This window comes from Sardina pilchardus, chromosome 3, assembly GCF_963854185.1.
Source record: "Sardina pilchardus chromosome 3, fSarPil1.1, whole genome shotgun sequence".
Taxonomy (NCBI): Eukaryota; Metazoa; Chordata; class Actinopteri; order Clupeiformes; family Clupeidae; genus Sardina; species Sardina pilchardus.
Window position 1 is genome coordinate 23,170,848 of NC_084996.1, and position 12,235 is coordinate 23,183,082.

At 43.4% G+C, this 12,235-nt stretch overlaps 2 protein-coding genes across 3 annotated transcripts in view; both read right to left on the reverse strand.

The window, feature by feature from the left end:
* Positions 1-570: 570 nt before the first annotated feature.
* psmc5 (proteasome 26S subunit, ATPase 5) lies at positions 571-8,186 on the reverse strand. The gene is made up of 12 exons (XM_062532480.1): positions 8,132-8,186; positions 6,855-6,926; positions 6,694-6,763; positions 6,142-6,239; positions 4,911-4,967; positions 4,473-4,703; positions 3,832-3,958; positions 3,071-3,261; positions 2,800-2,898; positions 2,251-2,361; positions 1,037-1,123; positions 571-768 (listed from the first exon to the last, which is right to left on the reverse strand). Exons 1-12 carry the CDS (start codon positions 8,153-8,155, stop codon positions 715-717), a joined length of 1,221 nt encoding a protein of 406 aa, XP_062388464.1. The 5' UTR covers positions 8,156-8,186; the 3' UTR covers positions 571-714.
* A 767-nt stretch (positions 8,187-8,953) lies between these two features.
* smarcd2 (SWI/SNF related, matrix associated, actin dependent regulator of chromatin, subfamily d, member 2) overlaps positions 8,954-12,235 on the reverse strand; it is a 13,558-nt gene continuing 10,276 nt past the window's right edge. For both annotated transcript variants that reach the window (XM_062532481.1, XM_062532482.1), the window contains 4 exons: positions 12,120-12,235; positions 11,586-11,708; positions 10,728-10,829; positions 8,954-10,399 (listed from right to left, as the gene is read on the reverse strand). The exon at positions 12,120-12,235 is cut by the window's right edge and continues 20 nt beyond it. In XM_062532481.1, coding sequence (XP_062388465.1) covers positions 10,346-10,399; positions 10,728-10,829; positions 11,586-11,708; positions 12,120-12,235 — 395 coding nt within the window. In that variant the 3' untranslated portion in view covers positions 8,954-10,345. The remainder of the gene's footprint in view (positions 10,400-10,727; positions 10,830-11,585; positions 11,709-12,119) is intronic.

The window sequence follows — 12,235 nt, forward strand, 5'->3', positions numbered from 1 at the left end:
CGGCCTCCAGCTTCATTGCACTTGAAGAATAAGGGGGTGTGCATTTAAAGGGGAACTTTGCAGGTTTGGTGATTTCTTCACCGTTTTCTCATTTTAGGCTTGCAGGTTTCTCTGCAGAGCTTCCCCTACAGCTTTAGCATGTACATTTTACAACACTCCTCCAATCGTCAGTCGCGAGGCTGCGAGACTGTCAGTGCACCGGCCTGGTGGCACAAACTTGCAATCGTGGTTTTTCTGCTCACAGGCGTTAGGGGGAAGCGAGACAGCCATCATTCAACCCGGAGTCAAATAACCATTCCAATGACTCCGAAGCTTATCAGTTAAGGTAAATGAAGCTAATGTATAATAAAACTTAATATATATTTTAAAAAAAAAAACTTGCATAGTTCACCTTTACGTTAAGCTAAAATGTGGACTGCTGTTTTACAAGTAACTGCTTGCCCCATAAGCATAAAACCATTCAGATGTTAATTTAATGACAACTGGGTATTCTGTGCAATCAGTTACAGTGGAGGTGTAGAACAGGCTGATGGTGGTGCAGGGTGATGATGCAAAACAGAGGAGACCATGTACTCAACAAGTGTTTCATTTTATTTAGAATTTAGGTAACAATTATAAACCAAACCTAAGAAGACAAAAAAAAAGAAGAAAATATACATGTGATGGGACACGGCAAGCTTGGTGGAGCACGACGCAGAAGTATGTATGTGGCGTTTACTTCCAGAGCTTCTTGATAGACATGTTCTTCTCACTGTCCTTCTGCATAACCTGTGACCCCACAGAGAGAAAAAAAAAAAACATAATTAACTCAAACAATTAATTAATCAATCCATAGACCCAGATGTTCTGATCTAAAGAGCCCAGCCCACTCCAATCCTCAAATACATAAATTTATTTTCCTTTGAAAGGCCTATAGAAAGGCGTATAAAAACGGCACCTCCGCTAAATAACCATTCAAACTCACGAACAGCCACAACACCACCAGGTGAAGAAGACGGCTTAAAAAAGGCGAGAAAGAGAGAACGACTTGACCCACCTTGGCCACGGCCATCTCAAAGTCCTCCTGAGTGACATGGACCCTTCTCTCCCTCAGCGCGTACATGCCAGCCTCTGTGCACACACCCTAAACACACACACACACACAAACAAACACAGGATCAGCACCACTGATGAAACTGTTACAGTTTTTTACGATTGTTTACACACTAAAATATTTGTTTTCACACAATTAGCAAAATTTTACTCCAAGAAGCAAAACTCCTCCACAGATTTGCACAACATTACACACAATGTCTGCTTCACCCTTTTTGCAAAACATTACACACAGCGATTTGTAAAACTCTACACACATTTCCACACCTTAGACACAGATAAGGATTGTGAGGTTACTTCCTTGTCATTACAAAGCCCCGGATTGCAAATGACTACACTAATGAACGAATTGGATAATCACATCCACCAGGTGTGTAAGCACACATGTGCAAAATTGAAAACGCAGCACTCAGGTGTGCTATACAGTCTTGTTGCTTTTGCAGTAGTTGCTCTTCAGAGTCAAAGTGTATGTACTTTATGCAGTAGTTTTTGCTTGTCTACAGATTTTATTTGTTCAATTGATTTCATTGTTGGTTGATTACTGTAACCGATTATGGTTAGAAATACTGTAAGTATTGACAGAAATACTTGAAATATTCAGTCTACAGCAGTCTTCAGTGTTGTACAGTGCAAGTGCAAGTTTATAGACCTATTTATGTACACTTTCCCTATGTCGAACTAATCATGAAGAATGTTGTGGGTTCGTCACTATTTTTTGGACATCTAAATGATCCCTTACATAACAATGTCTGGGCAAAAATCTACCACATGCTATTTCCTCATTTTTCTTTTTACAAATGCGTTTTGCATTTATCACTGCAGTGTGAAACTGGCTGCAATAGTGTCTGATCATTGAGGACTGTGTTTGTTAAATGACAACTAATAGCATTTTTACAAATATGTGTATATGTTTTGACTGAAGTGTGTATGTTTTGACTGAAGTGTGTATGTTTTGACTGAAGTGTTTCATTTTGCAAATAATCTAGGAATTATGCAAACTGAGTGTGGCATTTGGATAGCTGTGCTTAAATTTTGTTAAAAAGAACTCGGTTTGAAAAATTGTGTGTAAGCAATTGAAAAAAACTGTAAAAGGCTGAAATGAGTCCATTCTCCTCTTCAGGCACACGGGTCAGCCTGATGACCTCACGATGACCTCACCTTGACCTCTGCCCCTGAGGCGCCAGGCATGAGCTCGGCGATCTTGCGCAGGTTGATGCCGCGGGTCAGGTTCATCTTCCGCGAGTGGATCTTCAGGATGTCCAAACGAGCCTGGACAGGGCGTGAGAAGGAGGGTTTTGTTTATTTTCCCAGAACACCCTTAGTAATACTTTAAACAAGATGAGTCAAATAATACTAACAATAATAAAATATAATATAATGCAGTATAATACAATATAATATAATATGAAACATGTCCAAACACACAGGTCATATCAGGTATCAGTGCTAACATTGGATGAAAGCAGTCCTAATGCATAGTCAAATCAAGGGAGTACCACTGAGGTGTGAATAGACCACTACAGTACACAGACACCTGCACATACCGGATCTGTGCAAGATCAGCTCAAAGGGCGGAAACCACTCGTCCCATCAAACAAACAAACAGTCGTAATCCCAACAAAAACAAGGAATGTGGACACGGTACTGGTGAGGAAACAACTACAGGACAGTGTGTGTGTGTGTGTGTGTTCATAAAACGTGTCTGACCTCTTCATTGGGAGGGGGGAACTCGATCTTCCTGTCGATACGTCCAGGCCGGAGCAATGCAGAGTCCAGGATGTCTATACGGTTGGTTGCCATGATCACCTGCACGAAAGAAACACAAAGCAAGTGTGAGTGGGATCTCCACATGTTTTTGGTGCCATCTGAAAGATGTGTGTGTATTGTCTACCTCAATGTTCCAAAGAATGAATCATATTTCCATCATCAAATTGGAATCATATTTGATTATGTATGCATGTGTGTGTGTTTTCTCTACCTTGATGTTCTTGGTGGCCTCAAAGCCGTCCAGCTGGTTGAGGAGCTCCAGCATGGTCCTCTGCACCTCACTGTCCCCTCCAGATCCGCCCTCCAGACGCGACGAGCCGATCGAGTCGATCTCGTCCATGAAGATGATGGATGGAGCGTGCTCTCTGGCCATCACGAAGAGCTCGCGCACCATACGCGCCCCTACACACACACACAATCAACAAGCGTAGGAGATCACACTGCAAACACGTCAAATAAACGGTTGGCCGTCTCCAAGGTTGTGTTGTGACCCAGGTCCTGTCTGAATCCACTGGTTTTGTATTCAGTTCCCAGCTGCCACCATTAGGCCCTTGAGCGAGGGACGTAGCCTCGAGATCAAGTAAGCCAGTCAGTTGCTTTGAACAAAAGTGGCAGCCAAATAAATTAGTATATAAGTTAAATATACGTATATAACGGTGTCATGTATGTAAGTAATGCATATTAGACAAAGTACGACAGCACAGTATATAATGCATATTATACAGCAGAGCAGCGGTTCCCAAACTTTCCCCCCCACGGACCACACTCTAAATCCTGACTTGGCTCACGTACCCCCACTCCGACACATTAAAAATGATTTATTTATTCATTTATTCATATTAACACCTCTCCGCCAAAGCACTTTTCATCTCCCGTACCCCCTAGAAGCAGCTCAGTTTGGGAATCCCTGCAGTAGAGTACAACAGTCCAGTAAGTAATGCATACTAGGCAGGTGGATGAGCGGCAGCTTACCCTCCCCAATGAACTTCTGCACGAGCTCGGAGCCGGACACCCTGATGAAGGTGCAGTCGGTGTGGTGAGCCACAGCTCTGGCCAGCAGGGTCTTCCCTGTACCAGGGGGGCCATACAGCAGCACACCCTGCAGGGGGGGGGAGGAGGAGGAGCACGAGGAGGAGGAAGAGGAGGAAGAGGAGGAGGAGGAGAAAACGAAAACAACGGCATGTTACTTTCCCTTCCACTACTGCCACTCACTGACAGGAAAACAAACTCTCTCTCCAACTGAACTGAACCAATGGATTGATAAAGGGTTGAACTGAATTATTGAATGAATGAGACATTAACAAACCGAGTTCAAACTGAACTGAATCTTTGAATAAGAAATTTGAACAAACTCTGTTGAAACTGAACTGAATGGGATAAAAGACATTGTGTGCGTGACAGGTTTGTGTGTTTTCAAATCTCATGCACCTTTGGCTGTATAATGGGATAGATGACGTGAGTGACAGATGATGTAGGCGTGTGTGTGTGTGTGTGTGTGTGTGTGTTTAAGGGGTGTTAAAACCTCACCATTGGCTGTGCAATGCCCAGTGCCTCAAAGAGCTCAGTGTGTGTGTGTGTGTGTGTGTGTGTGTGTGTGTGTGTTAAAACCTCACCTTTGGCTGTGCAATGCCCAGTGCCTCAAAGAGCTCGGGGTGCTTCACTGGCAGCTCGATGACCTCCTTGATCTCCTTGATCTGCTTGTCCAGGCCGCCAATCATCTCATAGGTGGAGTCCGGAACCTTCTCCACCATCATCAGGGACACCAGCGGGTCCACCTTATTGGGCAGGATCTTGTGGAGGGTGTAGCTGTCGTTCCGCAGGGCCACACGGCAGTTGGGAGTCACCTGCTCAACACACACAGAACACACATTTAGAATCAGACACACACAGAAGACACATTTAGAATCAGACACACACAGAACACACATTTAGAATCAGACACACACAGAACACACATTTAGAAACATCTATATATCTTTGTTCTACTACAGTACTCACATCATTGATATCTATGTTCTATAGTAGTTATATCTATGTTCTACAGTACTCACATCATTGATATCTATGTTCTTGTCTACGTCCACCACAAACTTTCCCTCTGGGTGAACCTGGATCAGACAAAACAGAAACACAAATGTGTTAATAACGCTTACAGTAGAACCTCGTTATAGCATGCAATGCATCACTACACCTAGGTGTCCAAGTGCTGTAAAAACAATTAACAATACCTTTATAAACAGCTAAGAAAGAGATATCAGTAAAAAAACAAAAAAGTCATAATCATACCTAATGAAGAAGACCTAACATCACCTAACACTGAGGGGTTGGAGACGCTGCAGCAAATGCAGCTACTCCCAGATCTGTATTTCTCCCATAGCCCATAGGACACAGTATCTGGCATTAGACTCAAAGATAAGTGGGCAGGGAGTGCATTCAGAAAGCCAGAAGAGACCCACATATCACTCCTACTGAGCACTGCGCTCAGACCCACACTTCAGCCTCCCAGAGAGCAGAGCACCATCTCTTGCATGAGAGAGGACTCAGACAGAAGCCTGTGTAATGGGAAGGGAGGGGAGGGGAGTTCTATGGGAATCAAGAAGGGGAGTTCTATGGGTAGTACAGAGGGAGTACAGCTCTACAGTCATTTCCTGTGTATTAGTTGCATTATGTATGAGCCACAGCACAGTTTAAAGAAACAAAACCATATCAATACCCTTTTAACTGCTCCCATCTATTAACCTCATAGGCAATAGGCATAGCTGAAGAAATTATGGAAAATCAATGTATAAGCCGCGGCTAATAGTTGGGAAATTACGGTAGGCCTATGTGCAGTATGGAGGGAGAGGAGAGCTCTGTGGGTAGTATGGAGGGAGAGGGGAGCTCTGTGGGCAGTATGGAGGGAGAGGAGCTCCATAAAGCAGAGGCCAGTGTAGTGGGGAGGGGAGCTCTATGTGCAGTATGGAGGGAGAGGAGAGCTCTATGTGCAGTATGGAGGGAGAGGAGAGCTCTATGTGCAGTATGGAGGGAGGGGAGAGCTCTATGTGCAGTATGGAGGGAGGGGAGCTCTATGTGCAGTATGGAGGGAGAGGAGCTCTGTGTGTAGTATGGAGGGAGGGGAGAGCTCTGTGTGTAGTATGGAGGGAGGGGGGGGCTCTGTGTGTAGTATGGAGGGAGAGGAGCTCTGTGGGCAGTATGGAGGGAGGGCGGGGGGGCTCTGTGGGCAGTATGGAGGGAGGGGAGCTCCATAAAGCTGAGGCCAGTGTAGTGGGGAGACGAGCTCACCTTGACCAGCACCTTCTTCTTGTCCATGGCCCTGACCACCTCCCCCACATAGGAGCCCTGCTCCTGCAGCAGCTGCAGCTCCTCTCTCAGCAGGCGCACTGGGGGGACAGGAGACGGGGTTAACATGGGGGCACACACACGCACGCACGCACGCACGCACACACACACACGCACACTCTCTCGGCAATGATCTCTACACTAATAAGCATCACAACACATCAATACACTCAATACTTCCAGTCTTTACACAGGTCTTCTCAAACACTAACCATGTAGTTTGAATCAAGTTTTACATTTGGGGCCCTAGCTGAGATGGTTACGGGATTTGGCAGACACTTTTGTCCAATTATATTCCTTCCACGTATCAGATTTCCTAACACCGGATTAGGATTACTAGATTACTAGGAGGACTACAAATCAGACACTGCACCAGAATCATTAGCATTCAAGTGGCATGTTTAAAGTTCAACAGGACTTCTGATTGGATATGGCAAGAGTAAAAGCAATATTATTGCTCCTTTGAATATTTAATTTCTGAAACGTCTCCCCTACCTTTAGCGTTGAGCTCATTCCTCTGTGCTTGGAGACGTCTAAGATTCTGACTTTTCTCATTCACGGTCAGCTGTTGAAAAACATTATGAATAGAAACCAGTAAGTAGCATTCAATCATATACCATTAAGAACATGAGGCATGTTGTGTTATTTAATCTCACCTGCAACTCCTCTATTTTGGACAGGTAGTACTGACGGAGACCGGAGCCTCCTTTGATATCTTCTACATCCATCTGCGAAAGACAATAGGGACATTAGCAAATTACATCGCTTGATGAAGATTGATCGACAGATATAACTGTAGGTTTAGCTCGCCAATAAGATACATTTAAAATGGGGGGGTAAAGGCTAACCTGGTATTACCCACTTCCAGTGAAGTATGCTAGGATAGGCCAGAGCCCTATGGCTCTTGGATAGACTAATCATGTGTCAGACTGGGTTATCGCACGCAGAGAAGAGAATGTATCCATCGAACTCAGGGGTACACTGCAAATAACCTAATTTCCAAAACAGTCGACGTGTTCCTGTAAGTTATCTAACACTATTTTACAACTTAGAAGTTAGCTGTTGTTCTAAGCTAACTCTCAGCTAACGTTAGCGCTTCAAATGCAGGTAAAACAACATTCGCCCCAAAACCGCCAATCAGTTATCATTTAATAAAGATCGATCGACAGATATATTGAAGGGTTACCTCGTCAACAGGGTAGCAGCTACAGTTCACCTCTCAATTAAGCAATTTAACGTTACTCTACGATAGTGTGTTATTGTAGACCACAGTTAGCTGAAATTAAGTTCCAAACCCTGGGAAACGGCATATTACGGTATTAGCCATATTTTTGACAATCTGATATTATTGGTTACTAGAGTAGCATAGATGCTAGTACTTGATCATTTGGCGATAATGACTTAAAGAAAAGTGTCTCCTCGGTTTAGCAGCTAATGTTACAGGTAACGGAAGGGAACCCCAGACAGTAAGTTAAACGTTTGACAGAAAATTAAAGTTCACGTTAGCTATGTCTCAGGTTGGCTAACGTGAACGACAAAGATCAGAAAATCTTCCGAAGTGTAAATGATGGTGACAACGTGAGCATTAGTTAACTTAACTAAAACGCTGCAATATAGACATAAGCCGAACACCACTATAGTGATTTGACATAAAGTTGCTAGCGAGCTACATAAAGACAGCTTGTTTGCTCACTAGCCGGTTGCTATCTCATTCTCATACAGCTGCAGCGCTAATGTTAGCCACTCTGCTACAATGAGACAGCAAACCGGAGCGATACAAGCCAACAAAAAACACATTTTCTCTCCTTCATCTGATTAATTCAAATGAGTTTATTTATACAACTCAGAACCTAAGTTCAGCCGTACAACTGACTACACTAACAACGTTAACACCGCTCATATATTGAATAAAGAATAACAAAAAACTGCTTACATGGTCCATCCCGTCCAGAGCCATTTTGAAACCATACGCTTCCGTTGGTGTTACGTTTTTTCCGGCGCTTCTTCGTGGGCTGTTTTTTTTAACAGAGGAAAGGGTCTGCTCGTTTGCGCCACCATGTGTGGAAAACATGAAAAACAAATGGACAAGCGAAGGTTAATGTAATGTTTTCCCGCACGTTTCGTTTAAAAATAGTATTGTTCTATTGGTACTATTTCATGCTAGTAGGCCTACTATACATAGTTTAGATCAATCCGACAACAACTGGCACTGCTGTCTCAGGGCTTGAGACACTGACTGCACTACCTGGGTGTAATGATCATCCAGCACTTTCAGTCTTTGTGTGTGTGGGTAGAGCTAGATATTTATTGCTTTTACATTTAATTTGTGCTTATTTATTGAATGCACCGTTAGGACTGTTAACCAATGTTGGTGTACCTTGTGCAATGACAATATAGGAATTTTGATTCTGATGGTGCAGTACAGTTATCCCTGACAGGTTTGTTAATGGGATTTGCTTATCCTAGGCTGGTATGTGGGGAGTTCGAGAGGAGGTGTGTCAGTGTGTGAGAGCAAGAGACACAAAGGGAGTACAGGTCGGACTAGACTATCCAGTCAAGCAATGCGGTCTGTCACGTGCTGTGGGTCTACCAACTGGCCCGAACATGATAGCCCATGCAGGTGCCGTGTTTAGTTTAGGGGGAGTTTTTGTAGTCTTAAAAACTTGACTGAGCCTGTGGCAAACATATCATAGGCCTACAGCTTGCAGGGCCAAGCCGCCCAAGTAAAAAAAAAGAATGAAACCAAACATTCCAATGATTTTATATTCAAGTTTTAATTTAAAAAATATACCAAATGACATTCAGTATAAAGGTACAAAAGATAAAAAGCTTCTGCGTGGAAGCAAACAAACAAACAAAGAAACAAACAAAGACACAAACAAAGACAAACGTGCTTAACAGTTTACAAAACCTTCAACCCACATGTTATCTATTTGCTTACAAATCAAAAGCGAACACAAAGATATAGTGGTCGACAAATCCAAAAGGATGGAATCTACAATTCCTGAAAATGTATTTAGCATTTAAAAAAAAAAAAAAAAAAAAAAAAAGAATCTATACCACTGAGTTTTGAGCTGCATACCTGCTGAAAAGACTAAAAACTATATATACAATACTCATTCTGAAGTGACCCTGAAACCAAACAGGCTCAGCCGAGACGGCACAGTGCACACCTGGAATGTTTTCTTCTTGATTTTTTTTTTAACCAAATATTTTCCTAAAGTCAAATTTATTAAAAAAAAAAAAAAAAAACATAGATCAATGCGCAAAAACAGCTTAAAAACATCACAGTGTGATAAAGTCTAATCACCCAAGTCATAAGATATCAAAGTGAAGCCCTCTACATAGACATCAGATCAACAGAATCACTCTGACTACCGCGAGAGAATAGTTCAATGGCTTATTTTAGCAGAGAGGGGTCCTTTGGACTCCCACAATTTCAAATCATGGCAGATACGTTTTGGCAGAACAGGACAAAAAACACAAAACAGTCTGTAAACATCAAGAGAGAACAAAACTAATGGCAAATTTGAAACCAAACTAAGTAAAATGGACAGGTTCCCAGGGGAAGAGGAACAGAATGGCTCAAGAGTGCGTTTACCTGAGCGTATCTCCTGACGTCCAATCCAAGGCTCTGCTTTCAAAACTACATATCCTCAAAATACAAAACTGAACTAGCATTGGCAACCACCTTTTCAGGAAAGGTACAATGTTAAAAACACCTTTTTGAGCAAAGGTACATCTTAGCATATGAAATAAAACAACAACAAAAAGAAGCTTCACAATGCAATATTTGGAAGAGCTTGCTGGCTGGGAAAAAAAGTACAATGTTGCACACTTGCAGAGCATATGACAGATAAGATGAAAACATTTGGAATGACGTGATAATTCACAGGTGATGTTAATACAGGTGAGTTTCAAACCCCACATTCAAACAGTCAGTCACATCAAAACACTAACATGGAAAAGTGTAGATGTCCTCTGCAAATAAAACCGGTTAAGAATACTGAAAGATGATGGCTCCAGCATTGGGGTAGGCTGCCTCCTGCCTCCTGGGTAGGAGAGAGTACAGAGGAAGTGATGCACAAGTAGAGGAAGTGATGCGCAAAAGAGGGGAAGTCGGGGTGAGCCGTTGTCCAGATGTGGCTCAAGTGAGCCTGATTCCCAAAACCTGTTCGAGCTCCTGTCTCCTCTGCTGTACCTGAGGACACACACACACACACACACACACACACACACACACACACACACACACACACACACACACACAGACACACAGACACACAGACACACAGACACACACACACACACACAGGTTTCAGAGACTTGGGTCTCGACTATATGTTGAACAGTATCTTTGAAATGGGCAGAATACCATTGGAACATGTACAACTATGTCCATATAAACCTACTGAGATGCTTTCTTTCACATTTCAGGCAGCCTTACACTCACACACTCTTTCTCTGCAGAACCTCCCCCGAGGTGCCCTAATGACCTTGGATGACCTTGGATGACCTTGAGCACTCACCTTGGAGTAGACGTAGCGTCCGACTGCCTCAGGGACCCAGGGGGCCTGGTAGAAGTCCGTACGCCTCTCCTCCTCCGGGTTGCCCACGACGTCAGTCATCAACTACAGCGGGAGTGTAGACAATGCACACATTAAAGGAGAACTCATCGACTACAGCGGGAGTGTAGACAATGCACACATTAAAGGAGAACTCATCAACTACACCGGGAGTGTAGACAATGCACACATTAAAGGAGAACTCATCAACTACAGCGGGAGTGTAGACAATGCACACATTAAAGGAGAACTCATCAACTACAGCGGGAGTGTAGACAATGCACACATTAAAGGAGAATTCTGGCTATATTTCAGATAGATCTGTTTCTCAAAGTCACCATCATTGTCAAAAAACGATGCAACCTCGCTTCAGAACTAGGTTCCATCAACGAAATGCATGTTCTGATGTGTTATTAAACGTCAATAAACCAGAAATACTCAGCGTGTATCCTTTACCTAGCTTGTGATATATGTTTTGTAACACATTAAAACATGTTAAAATTATTATATTGTACCTAGAACGTGTACATAACACACTCTCTCTCTCTCTCTCTCTCTCACACACACACACACACACACACACACACACACACACACACACACACACTATCAATTATCAATAAATACATGTACATACCCTCACAGCTACACCCACACACCCACATCAACTCAACAATGATTTTTTTGTTCATAGAGATCACTGGCTCCCCTTTCCCTTATTAGGACTGATAAAAAAAAGCCTGGTCTTGTGCTCGTGGGGTTGTTTGCCAAGCGCGTGCCCATAGCCCAGCCAGTGAGCCCAGCCCATGTGCCCAGCCCCACCTTCAGGTCCCTGCTCTGGGACTTGAGCCAGTCCTGGATGAAGTCCTGGGGGTTGGTGCTGAAGCTCAGCATGAAGTCCCTCTGGGTCTTCAGCTGGTTGATGGACTCGATGGTCTCGTGGATCTGAGGAGAGCACACAGTCACAGTGTCTTAAAGGCAAAGCAGCAGCTATCTTCACACATACGGCACTCATCACCATCACCAGTTGAATTGCACAACTACAGCATTTGTTGTTTACTGTTGTATTTAATGTTTTTTGTTCTTTGCTGACGCAAGTTAGCTATATCATAGACTGTATATAGTTCTGGAGAAAATTAAGAAACCGCTGCACATTTTTCTGATGTCATCCTACTGTTGCTAAGTGTCATTCGAATGAGTTGACAGTCATATAATTAAGAGACCACTGCAAATTTCAATATAACCGTCAACTCTTTTGAATGTCATTCAGCAACCGTGGGATGACATAATGTTTTTCCAGAGCTGAAAGTAGTTGCTATGGTGACCCCTGCCCTTTGACCCTTTGGCCTTGCTGACCTTCATCTCAAGGGCGGCGATCTCCTGCTGGTTGGTGGTGGAGGACAGGAAGCTGGTCATCTGGCCCTTCAGCGGGTCGTCCACCTCCACATCAATGTCAAAGCACGCCGTCTTCT

Excerpts from the sequence above, each read along its gene's own strand:
- psmc5 (XM_062532480.1), bottom strand. The coding sequence starts at position 8,155 with ATGGCTCTGGACGGGATGGACCAT. Across the intron at positions 6,927-8,131 it reads CTCTGGACGGGATGGACCAT|ATGGATGTAGAAGATATCAA; the intron begins GTAAGCAGTTTT and ends TGTCTTTCGCAG. Across the intron at positions 769-1,036 it reads TTGAGATGGCCGTGGCCAAG|GTTATGCAGAAGGACAGTGA; the intron begins GTGGGTCAAGTC and ends GTGGGGTCACAG.